Below are 17,816 nucleotides of genomic sequence, written 5' to 3'. Positions count from 1 at the left end.
GGAGACCAGGGCCGGATTTAGGTTTGATGTGGCCCTCAGCTACTGAAGGCCCTTTCTATGTCCAGCTGTCCTTTGTCAACAACAAATTGTCACTCTTTTTTGTGTTGAATATATGCTATATGGTAATTGATGGACCCAACAGGTATTTAAACCCATTTGCACATAACAAAATAGGAGACTACACAACATGAAACACTGTTGCTGCATGTAGGTTTTATTTTATTTGTTTTTTATATTTTGAAAATGTACATCCAGGGGTTGTTTCCCCTTTAAAAAATTTTGGGAGCCCCAAGAAAGTGGGGCCCTAAGCTATAGCTTGTTTACCTTATACATAAATCCAACATTGGGATAGATAGATAGATAGATAGATAGATAGATAGATAGATAGATAGATAATATTTTGGAAATGTACATCCAGGTTGTTTTTTTCCCTTTAATTTTTTTGGGGCCCCCAAGTGAGTCGGGTCCTAAGCTAGAGTTGTTTAGCTTATATGTAAATTCAACATTGGCATAGATAGATAGATAGATAGATAGATAGATACCGTAGATAGATAGATAATTTGGAAATGTACATGTGTACATCCAGATTGTTTTTCCCCTTTATTTTTTTGGGGGCCCCCAAGAAAGTGGGGCCCTAGGCTAGAGCTAGTTTAGCTTATACAGTCGTACCTCGGGTTAAGTACTTCATTTGTTCTAGAGGTCCGTTCTTAACCTGAAACTGTTCTTAACCTGAAGCACCACTTTAGCTAATGGGGCCTGCTGCTGTGCTGCAGGAGCACAATTTCTGCTCTGATCCTGAAGCAAAGTTCTTAACCAGAGGTACTATTTCTGGGTTAGCAGAGTCTGTAACCTGACCCGAGGTACCACTGTATGCAAATCCAACACTGGCATAGATAGATAGATAGATAGATAGATAGACAGACAGACAGACAGACAGACAGACAGTGGCGTAGCGTGGGGGGTGTAGGGGGGGCGGCCGCACCAGGCGCAACATCTGGGGGGGGCGCTCGCACTCGCAGTGCTAAAATCAGTGCTAAAATCCATGGGTTAGGCGGTGCAAATTACTTGCCTTGCCCCGGGTGCTGACAACCCACGCTATGCCACTGTAGATAGATAGATAGATAGATGATAGATAGATAGATAGATAGATAGATAGATAGATAGATAGATAGATGATAGGTAGATAATATTTTGGGAATCTACATCCAGGTTGTTTTTTCCCCTTTAAAATTTTTGGGGGGCGCCCAAGAGTGGGGCCCTAAGCTAGAGCTTCTTTGGCTTATATGTAAATCTAACACTGGCATAAATATCTGAAGAATGTATCTGAAGAAGTGTGCATGCACACGAAAGCTCATACCTAGAACTAACTTTGTTGGTCTTTAAGGTGCGACTGGAAGGATTTTTTTTTATTTTGTCTTGACTATGGCAGACCAACACGGCTACCTATCTGTAAGTGGCATAAATAGAAAGAAAGAAAGAAAGAAAGAAAGAAAGAAAGAAAGAAAGAAAGAAAAATAAATAAATAAATAAATAAATAAATAAATAAATCTGTAAGGGGCATAAATAGAAAGAAAGAAAAATAAATAAATAAATAAATAAATAAAATTATATTTTTGGAAATGTCCATCCAGGTTGTTTTTTCCCCTTTTAATTTTTTTTTGGGGGGGGGGGCTTGCTCAGCTTCTTCCTAAACCCGGCCGGGCTTCCCTGCCTCTATATCACCTCCGCGGCGCTCCCCTCTCCGCCTTATGAATGAGGCGCCGCTTCCTTATGAATGGAGCTGCGCGCGCAGCTTCCCCCTCCTTCCTTCCTTCCTTCCCTCGGAATGGAACGCGGCGGGTGGGCGTGGCTCCGGTCTCCCCGGCAACCGCGCTCGGCGGCCGCCGTCGCGAAGCGCCGCCCCCTTTTTCAGCAGCCGCCGCCGCGCTTGACGGCCGCCCGGGGCCTAGCCAGCCATTCGGAGGCGCCGCTCGAGTCGCCGCCGCCATGGAGATGCCGCCGCCGCCGCTGCCGCCGCCGCCCGAAGGTGAGTGTGTGTCCCCCCCCCGGGGGGGGTTGGGGTGGGGGTCACGTGAGGGGTAGTGCTGGGGGGGTCGTCTCCCTCTCCGGCACTCTGCGCATGCTCAGAGGTCCGGTTGGGGGGCAGGGGCACGAGGAGCCCCCCCCATTTCCCGACCCCCCCCTCGCCTCTTGTGAGAGACCCCGAGGGGGGGGGGAGAGGGGAAATAAAGGGGGGGTTCCCCTCCTTTAGCCACGCCCCCTACTCCGAGTAGACCCCCCCCCAAAATAACTGAACCCCCCAAGATAACCCCCCACCCCCCCGAACTTGCATGTCAATAGGTCTACTCTGAGTAGGGGAGGCTGATCGTGGTTGGGACCCGCAGGAACAGAGAGGGGTGGAAAGAGAACGAAATTATAAAACCCGTTAAATTAAATGTTCTGGGTTTTTTTCCCCCCCCAAAAAATTTTTTTTATTGGTTTTCGCAATATTATAAACAGACAAACAAACATAAATCATAGCCTTATTGAAAATTACACTTACTAACTTTGTTAAGTGTCTTCCTCGCTTCCCCTTGGTTGAATTTCATTGCATGTCCTTTGAACGGTTTTCCAAATCCCAATTTTTATGAAATTTAACTTAAACATTAAGATCCTGAAATCTTCACCTTGTAGAATTAAACATATTAATTCATCACTGAACAAAAACAGAATCCTAACCCTATTAAGTATCTGCGAGCTGTTTCCGGTTATTTTAACTTAACAAATTTAACTAAGTAATCATTAAATTTATTCCATTCTTCCTGATATTCCTCCTCCTTCTGGTTGTGGACTCTTCCGGTTAGGTCGGCTAGCTCCGAAAAATCCATCATCTTCATCTGCCGTTAAATGTAGATGGATCTGAGAGGGAGGGACGAAATAATAAAAATAGAAGAAGTTAAGGGGATGAGAGCGAATGCCTGCTCCCAGTAGGAGGCTGACCAGGGGTGGGAAGGAAAAACGAAATGAAATCAATATTAAATTAAATCAAATTAATAAAATAAGACAATACAGTAAAAAGAAAAAAAAGGATCGAAATCTTGCGTTTGGATGGGTGGGGGGCAAGCGGAATTAGCCTTTGGCAGGTGCTTACAGGTGCATTGGGGTCACACCGAGGGAGGGGTTCTGGGATTGAGAATCAAAGGCCAGCCATATCACCTACCTACGTATCTGTTGATAGCCCCATATCTATCTGTCAGTCTGTCTGTCTATCTATCTGTCTATTGGTAGCCCCATATCTATCTATCTCATCTATCTCTCTATGTATCTATTGATAGCCCCATATATCTATTTCATCTATCTCTCTATCTATCTATTGATAGCCCCATATCTATCTCTCTATAGCTATCTATCTATCTCATCTCTCTCTATATATATATCTATCTATTGATAGCCCCATATCTATCTCTCTATAGCTATCTATCTATCTCATCTCTATCTATCTATCTATCTATTGATAGCTCCATATCTATCTCTCTATAGCTATCTATCTCATCTCTCTATCTATCTATTGATAGCCCCATATCTATCTCTCTATAGCTATCTATCTATCTCATCTCTCTCTCTCTACCTATCTATTGATAGCCCCATATCTATCTATCTATCTATCTATCTACCTATCTATCTACCTATCATCTATCTATCTATATCTATCTATCTAATCTATCTCTCTATCATCTATCTATCTATCTATCTATCTATCTATCTATCTATTGATAGCCCCATATCTATCTATCTATCGACAGTGGTACCTTGGTTTATGAACTTACTCAGTTCTGGAATTCTGTTCTTAAACCAAAACTGTTCTTAAACCAAGGCATGCTTTCCCATAGCAGCAGGGGACTCAATTTACACTCAACAGGAAGCGGAACATGTTCTGCTTCCAAGGCAAAGCTCGCAAACCAAAAACACCTGCTTCCGGGTTTTCAGCGTTCTTAATCCAAGTTGTTCATAAACTAAGCTGTTCTTAAACCAAGGCGCCACTGTAGGTAGATATGGGGCTATCAATAACATTTTGGAAGGTGTTATTGTGCAGTTGCAGGAAGGCTCCTGAGGCTTTTGTGCTACTTTGCTCCCTGTGACCCAGCAAAGAGCTGAAATCAAGACCTTTTCTTTGACACAAGCCTTGATTGGTGTCCCCCCCACCAATTTCCTTCCCACCCCCTGCAACCCCAGACCAGGAACTCCGCAATGTCATCGACAAGCTGGCTCAGTTTGTGGCGCGGAACGGTCCCGAATTTGAGAAGATGACCATGGAGAAGCAGAAGGAGAACCCCAAGTTCTCTTTCCTCTTTGGGGGCGACTTCTACGGCTACTACAAGTACAAGCTGGCCCTGGAACAGCAGCAGCGTGAGTTTGGGGGGCCAGGGTGGTGGTGGGGCCGCTAGCAGGAGACTTCTTAGTAGCCGCAACCCTGTAGAACGTTTCGAAATACCGGTATGGCACGTATCAGTTTTCGAAGGGTGCCAGGCACCCGCCCTGGCATCTGGCACTGGGTGGAGAGAGGGGCTTCATGAGAATCTTTGGTTCTCTCCCGACCTTTTTTTGGGACAGAATTTCCTTCCCTTCCCTTTGAAACACCCCCCCCCCCTTGCAAATTATAGCCAGCCCTCCTTCTGGCTTGGGATCAGCCAACCTTTGCCAATGGCAAATGTGAGTTTTGCTGTAGGGGCTCACAACCCGGCTCATCGCTTATCAGTGGAGGTGTTTTGCCATCTTTTTCCAAAAAAAAGGGTTGGGGCTAACCTTGAAAGCCCTAAATGGCCTCAAAGGCCCAGTAGACCTGAAGGAGCATCTCCACCCCCATCGTTCAGCCCGGACTCCTGGGTCCATCTCCCGAGGGCCTTCTGGTGGTTCCCTCCCTGCGAGAAGCGAGGTTGCAGGGAAGCAGGCAGAGGGTCTTCTCGGTGGTGGCGCCCTCCCATCAGATGTCAAGGAAATAAACAACTATCTGACTTTTAGAAGGCATCTGAAGGCAGCCCTGTTTAGGGAAGTTTTTAAATCGCATTATTATTATTATTATTATTATTATTATTATTATTATTATTATTATTATTATTTCTGTTGGGAGCTCCCAGAATGGGGAGGATATAAATATATTATTATTATTATTATTATTATTATTATTATTATTATTATTATTATTGGAAGGGGCACCCGCAGCCCAGGCAACACCCCCGAGTTGGCGCAGGGTTTGGAACTGTTCCCTCGAGTGGCTGGCCTCTGTCCTTGACGGGCTCCGATCTCCCTCCCCTCCCTTTCAGTGCTGTGCAAGCAGAGCCAAGATCTGGAGCCCGCCCCACAGATCCAGCCCCTGCCCCAGCCCGCCCTGGCCGCGGCAGCTGCCCCCATCGCCACGCCGCAGGGCACCCCCTCCATGGAGGAGCTGATGCAGCAGAGCCTGTGGAACCTCCAGCAACAGGAGCAGCACCTGCTGGCTCTGAGACAGGTGAGGGCAAGCAAGCAAGGGCTCTTGGCTCAATATATATACGCATTGTTCTTCTTCTGTTTTGTTTTCTACATGGGTACTATTTCTTGTTTCTTCTTCTTTTTTTCTTTTTTGCATTTTACTCTGCGCACTTGCATTTTTGTTTCTTTTTTGAAATTTCTATTTGGTTTGTTTTAGAAAATTAAAAGTCAGTTCAAAGTCAACTTCCCCCCATCCCCTCCAGCGGTCCCAATGTCAGTACAGTGGTACCTCGGGTTACATACGCTTCAAGTTACAGACGCTTCAGGTTACAGACTCCGCTAACCCAGAAATAGTACCTCAGGTTAAGAACTTTGCTTCAGGATGAGAACAGAAATCGTGCTCCGGCGGCGCGGCAGCAGCAGGAGGCCCCATTAGCTAAAGTGGTGCTTCAGGTTAAGAACAGTTTCAGGTTAAGTACGGACCTCCGGAACGAATTAAGTACTTAACCCGAGGTACCCCTGTATTTACAACTGCATACCAGTCCGTTAAGGGGCTCGGTAGCCCTCAAGGGGCATCAAGGTGCCAGGGCCTCGCTCGGAGGTGGGTGCAGGTGGGTGGGGGGGCTCTCTCGCCACCCAGCTCTGCCTTCAAGACCCTTGCGCTCCCCCCACCCCCAGGAGCAGATCACTTCCGCCATCGCGCTGGCCGTGGAACAGCAGATGGAAAAGGTCCTGGAGGAGACCCAGCTGGACATGAACGAGTTCGACAACTTGCTCCAGCCCATCATCGACACCTGCACCAAAGACGCCATCTCGGTAGGCGGGGCTCGGAGGTGGGTGGGGTTGCATCCGGATGTCGAAGGGGGGCTGCCCCCAAAAGGCGTCGAAGGCCACGTGTCGTGGCGCTCTGCCCCAGAGGGTGCGCTCTTGGGTCCAGCTGTGGATTCTCCCTAAAGACCAGTGCTGGATTTACGTATAAGCTAAACAAGCTCTAGCTTAGGGCCCCACTCTCTTGGGGGCCCCAAAAAAATGTAAAGGGAAAGAAAACCTTGGATGTACATTTCCAAAATATTATCTATCTATCTATCTATCTATCTATCTATCTATCATGTATCAGTCCTCTCTTTCCCTCTCTCTCATCTATCTATCTGTGCCAGTGCCAAATTTACGTATAAGCTAAACAAGCTCTGGCTTAGGGCCCCACTCTTATTGGCTCCCCCCAAAAAATTAAAGGAAAAAAACAACTCGACATACATTTCCAAAATATTATCTATCATCTATCTATCTATCTATCTATCTATCTATCTATCTATCTATCTATCTATCTATCATCTATCTCTCGTGTATCAGTCCTCTCACACTCTTTCTTTTCTTTTCTTTTCTTTCTTTCTTTCTTTCTTTCTTTCTTTCTTTCTTTCTTTCTCTCCCTCTCTCCTATCTATCTATCTATCTATCTATCTATCTATCTATGCCAGTGCCGGATTTATGTATAAGCTAAACAGGCTCTAGCTTAGGGTCCCACTCTGTTGGGTCCCCCCCAAAAAATTAAAGGAAAAAAACAACTGGATATATGTTTCCAAAATATTATCTATCATCTATCTATCTGTCTGTCTATCTATCTATCTATCTATCTATCTATCATCTCTCTCTCTCTCTCTCTCTCTCTCTCTCATCTATCTATGCCAGTGCCGGATTTACGTATCAGCTAAGCAAGCTCCAGCTTAGGGCCACACTCTTGGGGGCCCCCAAAAAAATTAAAGGGAAAATAAAATAAGGGAATATTAAAAAAAACCCTAATCTCTCCCCAGAGGCATTGCTGCCCCGGGAACCTCTCTTCTTGACTTTGCGGGGCACTTTCTCCCCTTAACTGCCTCTGACTATTCCCTTTTGTTATCCTCAGGCCGGCAAGAACTGGATGTTCAGCAACGCCAAGTCCCCGCAGCACTGCGAGCTGATGGCCGGGCACCTGCGCAACCGCATCACCGCCGAGGGGGCGCATTTCGAGTTGCGCCTCCACTTGATCTACCTGATCAACGACGTCCTCCACCACTGGTGAGATCCTGCCTTTACTGGGTCTGCTGGGCCGTTTAGGGCTTTCAGGGTCAGCACCAACCCTTTGAATTGTGCCCGGAAACGTCCTGGGAGCCAATGTAGCTCTTTCAGGAGACCGGGGTTATGTGGTCCCGGCAGCCACTCCCAGTCCCAGTCTGGCTGCCGCATTCTGAATTAGTTGCAGTTTCCTGGTCACCTTCCAAGGCAGCCCCACGGAGAGTGCATGGCAGTAGTCCAAGCAGGAGATAACCAGAGATATCTGCAGGCAAGATAGCTGTCGACCGTCCCTTATTTGGCGATAAAGTCCCTTATCCCAGCGCCGTGTCCTGCTGCTGTCCCTTCTTGATGATGTCCCTTAAATGTCCCGGGTTTCAAAGCAAGCAGCTCCTCTCCCTCCCTCCCTCTCTGCCGGCCAGGGAGGAGGGAGGCTCCAACTGTGTTGCTTGGCTGCATTGCTCACCCAATAAGAACGACTGGGGGGTGGCGCTTGCATGCCTTGTGCCGATCAAATCGGCCGCCTTGCCTGGGGACTCGCCTTTGCTCAGCGCTTCCCAGCGGAGAGGTGACGGTGGTTTCCCTTGCTGCGTCCCCTTTGCCGGGTTGCTGCGCTGTGGGAACCACCGCTTGAGGCTTCGTTTGGCTGCTGACTGGGCTTTCTGCCTTTGGCTCGGAGGGGCTCAGAAGTCGATACCTGTGCCCCTTGGAAAATCCCTTATTTTGGCTGCTGATCCCTTATTTTTGAGGCGGCTGGTCCCTTATTTTCAAATCTGTAAGTTGACAGCTATGGGCAGGACCCCCAGAGGGCAGCAAACTGAACCTCCGGCCCAACTTTCTGAAGCTCCCCTTCTTCCCCCCTCTTCTCTCTGCCTTCCCAGCCAGCGGAAGCAACAGCGGGACCTCCTGGCCGCCTTGCAGAAAGTGGTGGTCCCCATCTACTGCACCAGCTTCCTGGCCGTGGAGGAGGAAAAGCAGCAGAAGATTGCCCGGGTGAGCCGCCCTGGCGTGGCCTCGGGGGTGCCCAGGGCCCTGCCTGGAGCCCCAGAGCCCAATAACAGCCCCTCTCTCCCTCTTGGTTTCCCACAGCTCCTTCAGCTGTGGGAGAAGAACGGCTACTTTGACGAGGCCATCATCCAGCAGCTCCAGAGCCCGGCCCTCGGACTGGGCCAGTACCAGGTGAGGGAGGGGAGCAGGAGGAGGCCGAGGGGGTGATGAAAAGAGCAAACGGCCAGGTCTTCCCCCAAAGCGGCTCCCTTCTTCAGGAAGAGATTTTGGGGAATAATAATAATTTATTATTTCTACCCCACTCATCTGGCTGGGTTTCCCCAGCCACTCTGGGCAGCTTCCAACAAAATATTAAAAATACAATGATTCACCAAATATTAAGAGCTTCCCTAAACAGGGCTGCCTTCAGCTGTCTTCTAAAAGTCAGATACAGTGGTACCTCTGGATACGAATGGGATCTGCTTGGCTTTCAATTTCAACTTAGCCTGATCTTTTTATTCCCTCTCCTTCCCCTTTTTATGAAGTTTCCCCGCTCTGGGACCCCACAGCTAATTCTCCCCTGGTCTCCTCGCTGGCCCAAACAGGACTAAATTTAGCCAGCTAGCCCTGGTGATCATCTAATGTTTATGGGATGGATTCCCCCCCCCTAAATTATTCTGAATTTATTGTTATTCACATTTCATACTGTATTTTATGCTGTTTTTTGTTGCATCAGTTAAGTGTTTTAAATTTGTTTGTTAGCCGCCCTGAGCCCGGTTTTCTGAACCGCGGGGTGTCTAGTATAGTATAGTATAGTATAGTATTGTATAGTATAGTATAGTATAGTATAGTATAGTATAGTATAGTGTATTTTGAAATGGGGTTTCAGTGTTTTTAGGGGTTTTTGAATGTTTTATGTAGTTTTTCAATTTCATTGTTCTGTATGGGACAATGACAATAAAGATATCGTATATCGTATAAATAAAAATTTATTATCATTTGTTATTTTTCTCTGTCCTTCCCCCCTCCTCTCTCTCTGCAAATGCCACCCCCTTCGGCGTGGTCCCGGCAGGCCACCCTGATCATGGAGTTTGGCAGCGTGGTCCAGCCGGTCCAAGTGGCCTTCCAGCAACAGATCCAGACCCTCAAAACTCAACACGAGGAGTTTGTCAGCAGCCTCAGTCAGCAGCAGCAACAACAGCAGCAACAGCAGCAGCAGCAGCCGCAACTGCAGATCCCACCTCCGGAAAGCGAAGTGAAGGCCGCCCCCGCCGCCCCGCCGCCGGCCGCCCCCATCACCCCCACAGGTACTTTTGGGGTCCCCGTTCGTGGTGGGGGTGTACCCTGCCCTCTTTCCGAGCCACAACCCCCCCCCCAGGAGCTTGGCTCTCACGTCCGCCTTTCTTTCAGACGAAGGGAAGCCGCAGCTTCCGCTGCCGGACTCGGCCGAGTACGAGGCCACGGGGGCCGGGGCCGCCGACCCGGCCACGCCTGGACCCCGGGGGCCCGGCCCCCACGACCACATCCCCCCCAACAAGCCGCCCTGGTTCGAGCAGCCTCACCCGGTCACCCCCTGGGCACAGCAGCAGGTACTTTGGGCGGGCAGCGGGAGGGGAGGGCTTGGCTGGGGACCTTGGTAATAATAATTATTTATACCCCACCTATCTGGCTGGGTTTCCCCAGCCACTCTGGGTGGCTCCCAATAGAATATGAAAAACACAATAGAACATCAAACATTGAAAACTTCCCTAAACAGGGCTGCCTTCAGATGTCTTCTAAAAGTCAGGTAGTTGTTGATTTCCTTGGCATCTGACGGGAGGGCGTTCCACAGGGCAGGCGCCACCACCGAGAAGGCCCTCTGCCTGGTTCCCTGTAACCTTGCTTCTCACAGAGAGGGAACAGCCAGAAGGCCCTCGGGTGGAGGACCCCGGTGTCTGGGGTGGGGTGGAGATGCTCCTTCAGGGCTACTGGACCTTTGAGGCCATTTAGGGCTTTCAAGGTCAGCCCCAACCCTTTCAATTGTGTCCAGAAACGTCCTGGGAGCCAATGGAGGTCTTTCAGGACTGGTGTTATATGGTCTCCGCTCCCAGTCCCCAGTCCGGCTGCCGCATTCTGGATTAGTTGCAGTTTCTGGGTCACCTTCCAAGGCAGCCCCACGGAGAGCGCATGGCAGTAGTCCAAGCGGGAGATAACCAGAGCATGCACCACTCTGGCCAGACAATCTGCGGGCAGGGAGGGTTAGCCCGCTAACCAAGGTCTTTTGTCTCCTGCAGCCGCCTGAGCAGCCCCCCTTCCCCCACCACCAGGGGCCCCCGCACTGCCCCCCCTGGAACAGCAACCACGAGGGGATGTGGAGCGAGCAGCGGGAGCCCGGCTGGAGCAACCAGCGCGATGCCCCTTGGAACAGCCAGCCGGAACCCGCCTGGAACAGCCAGTTTGAGGCCCCCTGGAACAACCAGCACGAGCAGCCGCCCTGGGGAGGGGGCCAGAGGGAGCCGCCCTTCCGCATGCAGAGGCCCCCCCACTTCCGGGGGCCCTTCCCACCCCACCAGCAGCACCCCCAGTTCAACCAACCGCCCCACCCACACAACTTCAACCGCTTCCCCCCGCGATTCATGCAGGACGAATTCCCGCCGCGCCACCCCTTCGAGCGGCCCCCCTACCCGCACCGCTTCGACTACCCCCAAGGCGACTTCCCCCAGGGTGAGTGGAGGGGGGGCTAAGGCGGGGGGTCCGGGAGCAAGGGGGTCATTTGCTAGGCCTGGATGATAATCTGGTTTTCGCATTGATGATATATCAGCCGCTAAACATCACGATACAGTGGTATCTTTGTTTTCGAACATAACCCGTTCCGGAAGACCGTTGCAGTTCCGAAATGTTCGAAAACAGAAGCGTTTACTTCTGGGAAAACTCTTCAGAAGCCGCGCTTTGGCACATTTGACTTCCGAAAAGCGTTCTAAAACCGAAGCGTTTGCTTCCGGGTTTACGGCGTTTGAGTTCTGAAACATTTGTCAATGGAGACTTTCAGAAACCGCCGTGCCGCTGTATACCAATATATTGCAGTGTTTGAAATGAGGATGGATCTATAGACATGATTCACGATGTATTTCCAGGCCAAAAATTGCGAAACGACATGTCACAGTATGAACTTCAAAGCAGTTTTGAGCGATAATATTGACATGTCGCCCAGCCCTGGTCCGTGCCCAGTTGAAAGAAACTTTACTCAGGGGAGGTTAATTCCCGTGGGACCCTCTGATCCGAAACCTCCGCTGCCTTATGGGATATCTTCAGGAGGAGAAAAGGCTAAGCCAGGCTTCCTCAACCTCAGCCCTCCAGATGTTTTGAGACTGCAATTCCCATCATCCCTGACCACTGGTCCTGCTAGCTAGGGATCATGGGAGTTGTAGGCCGAAAACATCTGGAGGGCCGAGGTTGAAGAAGCCTGGGCTAAGGCATGGGTAGGCAAACTAAGGCCAGCTGGATCCGGCCCAATCACCCGTGGACGGTCCGGGAATCAGTGTGTTTTTACATTGGTAGAATGTGTTCTTTTATTGAAAATGCATCTCTGGGTTGTTTGTGGGGCATAGGAATTTGTTCATTTTTTTCCTCCGAAATATAGTCCAGCCCCCCACAAGGTCTGAGGGACAGTGGACCAGCCCCCTGCTGAAAAGGTTTGCTGACCCCTGGGCTAAGGGGTAAACCCTGCACAAATTGAAAGCCGAGTCCCTAAGGCGGTTGGATGGCGCCGTGTCCGCCTCCTTCTGCCAAGCTGGTGCCAAACATCCTTCCTTTGGACCCCCGTCAGCGAGGCAGAGGGGGTGTGTGCCTTGTCATCAGGGCAGCCCAGGACCCCCAGAGACACTGCCCCCACTTGCACCCCAAGAAGGTAGCTCCAACGCGTTGTCCCGTGCTCAGATCCTGCAGCTACTCGGACTGTTCTGAAGCTTCTTCCTTCCTTTGCAGAGATTGGGCCCCCACACCACCACCCGGGCCACCGCATGCCGCACCCGGGGATCAGCGAGCACCCTCCCTGGGGGGGCCCCCAGCACCCTGACTTCGGGCCCCCGCCCCATGGGTTCAACGGGCAGCCCCCCCACATGCGCAGGCAGGGGCCCCCCCACGTCAACCACGATGACCCTAGCCTGGTGCCCAATGTCCCCTACTTCGACCTCCCCGCTGGACTGATGGCCCCCTTGGTCAAAGTAAGTGACCGGGGGGGGGAGCCGCCCCCCACCCCACCTCCAGAAGGGCAGGAGGAGGCCTCTCCCGACCCCCATGGCCTCTCCTTCGTGGTCCCAGGGGTGCAGGGAATTATTTTCCAGCCAGACTGTGTGCCATGACGTCTCCTTCCCCCTCCTCTCCTAGCTGGAGGATCATGACTACAAGCCTCTGGACCCCAAGGATATCCGCCTGCCGCCCCCCATGCCCCCCAGCGAGAGGCTCCTGGCAGCCGTGGAGGCTTTCTACAGCCCCCCTTCGCACGACCGGCCAAGGAACAGGTGAGAGGCGAGGTCCAGAAAGGGCTTGTTTTTTAGAAAAACGCCCCCTGGTTCAATTGGGCCAGAGAAAGCGAAAATGATGATAAAATTGCTCATGCGTGCAACGGCAGCGGCGAGGATTTTTATGTAACAGCAGAAGTGGAAGGAAGCAGCAATCGCTACAAAAGAATAATGGATTAACAAACTGATGGATTGTGCCAAAATGGCAAAATTAACTGCTAGAGTCAAGAGACTCGAAAGATGGCTTTCTGACTTCTGTTTAGGGACGTTTTTAATGTTTGATTTTTTTGGGGTTTTTAATATTCTGTTGGGAGCCGCCCAGAGTAGCTGGGGAAACGCAGCCAGATGGGTGGGGTATAAATCAATTATTATTATTTTGTTTTGTTTTGTTTTACTCTTGTTCAATATAAGATGGATTTATGACTTGAGCAACGGAAGAATGATAATATGTTATTTTCAGTTTTACATTTTATACTTTGCGTGATGTTAGAAACAAATGGGCAGTTTGGGGAGTGGAGACAGAACATCTTATCGAGTGATAGGGGATGAGAAAAATAAGAATAGTAACCTATGATGATGGTGATGGATTGTTGTTTTTTATTATGTCTTTTGTGGTTTTTACATCTTGAATTTATTCTGCGAACCTCCAATTATAGGGCACTCCAATTATAGGGCACTATATAAATTCAATTAATAATAATAATAATAATAATAATAATAATACATTACATGAAAACCTAATGATATATTTTTTAAATACCCCCCCCTTCTTTTTCCTACAGCGAGGGCTGGGAGCAGAATGGTCTGTATGAGTTCTTCCGGGCGAAGATGAGGGCCCGGCGGCGTAAGGGGCAGGAGAAGAGGAACAGGTGGGCACAGGGCTCCGGGGAGCGTGCAGAGTGCCGCCAGCAGGGGGAGTGGGGAGGTGCAGAGGGACCCCCTCCCTGTATCCAAACTGAGCACGGCCCTCACCTGGAGGGAAGGGGATTCTGGGCTGTGGGGGTCTCCTAGCTCAGCTGCTGTCCGGGGGCCGAAGGCCAGCCGAGGTACCCTGGCGCTTTGGCTGCAGGAGTCCAGGGCGATGGCACAGCACCACTCAGGAAACCCCCCCCCCTTTTCTCCCTGCCTAGCGGCCCCTCGCCATCCCGCAGCAGCCGGTCCAAGAGCCGTGGCCGCTCCTCTTCGCGCTCCAACTCGAGGTCGTCCAAGTCCTCCGGCTCCTACTCCCGATCCCGGTCGAGATCCTGCTCCCGGTCGCGGTCCTACTCTCGCTCCCAGTCCAGGTGAGGAGGAAGGGCAGGGCAGGTTGGCAAGACTGGGGGGGGGGGGGCCTGTGGACGTTACCTTTGTGGCCGGCTGGCTTCTTCAGCCCACTTGCCTTTGAAGCTTTTTGGGGAAGGAACTGGTCGTTTTTCATGATGTGCGGCTAGCCGGTGGAACTCACTGCCATAAGATGCCGCGGCAGCCAAGAATGAATGAATGAATATTTGCACCAGCTGTTGGCTGTAGCAATAAAACAATACGATATGCCAAGAATAGAAATAAAAAGTCAATTATATAAAATACATTTTAGAGCTTTGAATCAATGGTCAAATGGTGGATCGGATTCTGACTGCCCCAGCTAGAAACCTTGCCACCTCTGCCGTCACCTGTTCATCTTGATCTGCCAAGAGAAAGGACCCTGGGGCAGTGGCTGGGCGACCCGGAATGGACAATAAAAGGGGGGTGATAATCTCATTCCTCAAGTCTTTATCAAGAGGGCAAGCCAGAAGGGCATGCGCCACCGATTCGGAAGGTGGAAAATAGTCAGACCATGGGCAAAATCTCCTGATTGTGGCCAAGTTGTTCTGACGCTCGATATCATTTAGGCGCTGACAAATTAGACGGTTTTTCGATAGACAATTTTAGGGCGGTCTCTTCCTGAGAGAGAGGGGCTGACTTTGCTTCTTCCCCCGTCCTCCTTCCCAGGAGCAGAAGCGGCTCTCGGTCCTCTCAGAGCCGCTCTCGGTCCAGGTCCCGATCGAAATCCTACTCCCCCGGAAGGCGGCACCGGTCCCGATCCCGCAGCCAGACGCCTCCGTAAGATGAGACTCGGCGAAGGGGCTTGGGGGGGGGGAAGGTTGGGGGTTGAGGGATCGACACGATAATCCTCACTTCTCCTCTGTTTCTCCCGCCCCCTCTGTAGCTCCTCGGCCGGATTGGGATCCAGTTCGGGGCCCCCCATCCCCGAATCGAGACTCGGAGAGGAGAACAAGGGGCACCAGATGCTGGTGAAAATGGGTAAGGCTCTGTCCGTCAGGGGTGGGGTCAGTCTAGGGGGCCTGTTCCACTCCTCCGGTGGTTAGAGGGTGTCCGGCTAGGAAGTTGTTGTTGTTTAGTCGTTTAGTGGTGTCTGCCTCTTTGTGACCCCCTGGACCAGAGCACGCCAGGCCCTCCTGTCTTCCACTGCCTCCCGCAGTTTGGTCAAACTCACGTTGGCCTCTTCGAGAACACTGTCCCACCATCTCGTCCTCCATCGTCCCCTTCTCCTTGCGCCCTCCATCTTTCCCAACATCAGGGTCTTTTCCAGGGAGTCTTCTCTTCTCCTGAGGTGGCCAAAGTCTTGGAGCCTCAGCTTCACGATCTGTCCTTCCAATGAGCACTCAGGGCTGATTTCCTTCAGAATGGAGAGGTTGGATCTTCTTGCAGTCCATGGGACTCTCAAGAGTCTCCTCCTGCACCATAATTCAAAAGCAACAATTCTTTGGCATCAAGAAGAAGCTTCCGGCTAGGAAGACTTGGGTTTAAATTCCCACTCGGCCAGGAATTGGGTGGCTCCAAGGCTGGTCGTTGACTCCCTGCCCTAATGCCTACCTTGAAGGCTCGTTGTGAGGGTCATATGGGGAATGGGAGAACTGTGTAGGCCTGGGAGGAAAGAGTGAGGGGGAGATACGAAGGTCCTAGTAACGTGGAATTAAAAGCCTTCCAAAGGAATCGCCTTCTCTCTCTGGGGCAGCTCAGTCAGTAAGAGCACGGAGCTCTTAATCTCAGGGTTGGGGGTTCGAGCCCCACGTTGAGTGAAACATTCCAGGGGTTGGACTGGATGACCCTTAGGGTCCCTTCCGACTCTACAATTCTGAGGGTCTGCCTGCCAACGTAGAGCGTTCGCGGGCTGGGCAGAGAGCTGCCATCCGCCAGCCACAGCTGGGGCGAGTCGCTGCTGTGGTGCCTGGGTCCAGCTTTCAGGTTTGGGGGCGCCTACTTGGCCGCTGCCAGGTCAGGACCCTTTGGGTCCGATTCTGCTGCTGCTGGGCTCCTCTGCCATTGGGTCAGAGGTTTCCGGAGAGAGGTGCTTTGACGCCGCCACCTCCCTCCCTCCTCCTGCCAACCGCCTGCTTTTCCTTTTCCCCAGGGTGGAGTGGATCCGGGGGTTTGGGGGCCAAGGAGCAGGGGATCCAGGACCCCATTAAAGGCGGCGACATCCGAGACAAGTGGGACCAGTATAAGGGCGTGGGGGTGGCCCTGGACGACCCCTACGAGAACTACCGGAGGAACAAGAGCTACTCCTTCATTGCCCGCATGAAGGCCAGGGACGAAAGTAAGTGGGCAAGCTGCCGGGTCTGACCCCTGGCTGGGGGGGGGGGGAGAGGAAGCCCCTTGTTCCATTTCCGGTTCCCTTTCAATCTGCGTGACAGCATTATTGTACCCTTGCCCGTGGGCTGCCAGCAACTGCCTGGCAAGGACGGCAAGACGTGGCTTTGCCCATCTCCCCGAGATGCTAAGGCAGAAGGGCTTCCACGAGCCGTGGGGCAAACGTGTGGGGAGCCGGCAGGCTGCTTGGCCCCAGGGCTTTAGCCAAACCCTTCCCTTTGGCATGAGGAAAGCTAGAAAGGGGGAAGGGTCTCTTGAGGTTGCCAGGCCAGTGCAAAGGAGGGCAGGAACTGGGGCAACCTCTCGTTCAGGTGGGCATCTTCGTGGGGGCAGCCCTGCCCAGTGGGTACCTAAGGGTACCCGCCTCCCCGCTGGCTACAGGAAGGGTCTGCTTCCCGTCGTTTCCTTACGTGTGACATGGAACCCCCCCTCCTGCTAGCCCAGGACCCGTGGGCTTCTGCTGCCCCCTGCATCCAGCCTGACCCTTCTTTTTTCCTCCCAAAGCTTAACGCCGCTCAGAGCCGAGGGAGCCCAGCCAGTCGTCCATCAGCATCTGAGCCCCGGCCTGGCCGTGTGAATTGAGGCTCTCTACTGTACCTCTTGACCCCCCTGCCCCAGATGACCCCCCCCCCACTTCTGCCCATCGGGATACAGAGGGCTAACCTGCTCCCAAGAGTGTTCTTTCCAGGCCTTGCAAGAAGAGAAATTATTTGGGCCTTTTCTATTTTTGTACATACCTTTCGGGCAAGATTGAAAAGGAGCTAGGGAGACCGACTCTTCTGTAGTGTCACTCCCTTGCCCAGCCCACCCATTTCAAAACACGAAGCCGCCCTCCTTTCCTGCCCAAACGCCCCAAGAGGGGGGTGTCTGAAGACCACCAGCGCCCCGAGGGGGGACACAGCCCCCTCCCTGTACAGTAGACCCACTTTCACAACCGCCCGCCCCCAACATGGTGTAGCGACTGTTGAAGATCGACTTCTGTACCTGTGAGACTTCTCGGCCGCCTCTCGGGTTGCTCCAAGTCAGCTACCCGCCTCGTTCTTACTGTTGCCTTTCAATAAAGAAAGTTTTCCCCTCCCTCTATAGAGTTTATGAGATTTATTTGGGTGGGGAGGCCTGACTCCACATTCATCCATGTACAAGTGGCTTCATCCCAGGCACAACTGAATTTTGCACGCTCAAAACATAGCAGGGTATCCTTTCGTCTCC

At 51.6% G+C, this 17,816-nt stretch overlaps 1 protein-coding gene across 2 annotated transcripts; it reads left to right on the top strand.

The window, feature by feature from the left end:
* Positions 1-1,931: 1,931 nt before the first annotated feature.
* CHERP (calcium homeostasis endoplasmic reticulum protein) lies at positions 1,932-17,692 on the top strand. 2 transcript variants are annotated; one of them, XM_081846094.1, is made up of 18 exons: positions 1,932-2,026; positions 4,213-4,386; positions 5,301-5,485; positions 6,124-6,261; positions 7,346-7,497; positions 8,373-8,484; positions 8,581-8,670; positions 9,551-9,785; positions 9,889-10,067; positions 10,752-11,181; positions 12,442-12,680; positions 12,844-12,977; positions 13,760-13,846; positions 14,108-14,260; positions 14,946-15,056; positions 15,163-15,257; positions 16,369-16,554; positions 17,112-17,692. In XM_081846094.1, the coding sequence occupies exons 1-18, from the start codon at positions 1,987-1,989 to the stop codon at positions 17,114-17,116; spliced, it is 2,745 nt and encodes a 914-aa protein (XP_081702220.1). In that variant the 5' UTR covers positions 1,932-1,986; the 3' UTR covers positions 17,117-17,692. The 2 variants fall into 2 exon arrangements, with proteins under 2 accessions (XP_081702220.1, XP_081702219.1); XM_081846093.1 differs by having other exon boundaries at positions 8,373-8,670.
* Positions 17,693-17,816: the final 124 nt, after the last annotated feature.

The sequence above is a fragment of the Podarcis erhardii genome (assembly GCF_964252035.2).
Source record: "Podarcis erhardii genome assembly, chromosome: 18".
NCBI classification, from domain to species: Eukaryota; Metazoa; Chordata; class Lepidosauria; order Squamata; family Lacertidae; genus Podarcis; species Podarcis erhardii.
The sequence above is the reverse complement of the archived record's forward strand: the minus strand, read 5'-3'. Positions and strand labels throughout refer to the sequence as shown.

Coding starts and splice junctions, on each gene's coding strand:
- CHERP (XM_081846093.1), top strand. CDS start 1,987: ATGGAGATGCCGCCGCCGCCGCTGCCGCCGCCGCCCGAAG. Junction 5,486..6,123: donor ACCTGCTGGCTCTGAGACAG/GTGAGGGCAAGC, acceptor CCCCACCCCCAG/GAGCAGATCACTTCCGCCAT. Junction 14,261..14,945: donor TACTCTCGCTCCCAGTCCAG/GTGAGGAGGAAG, acceptor CCTCCTTCCCAG/GAGCAGAAGCGGCTCTCGGT.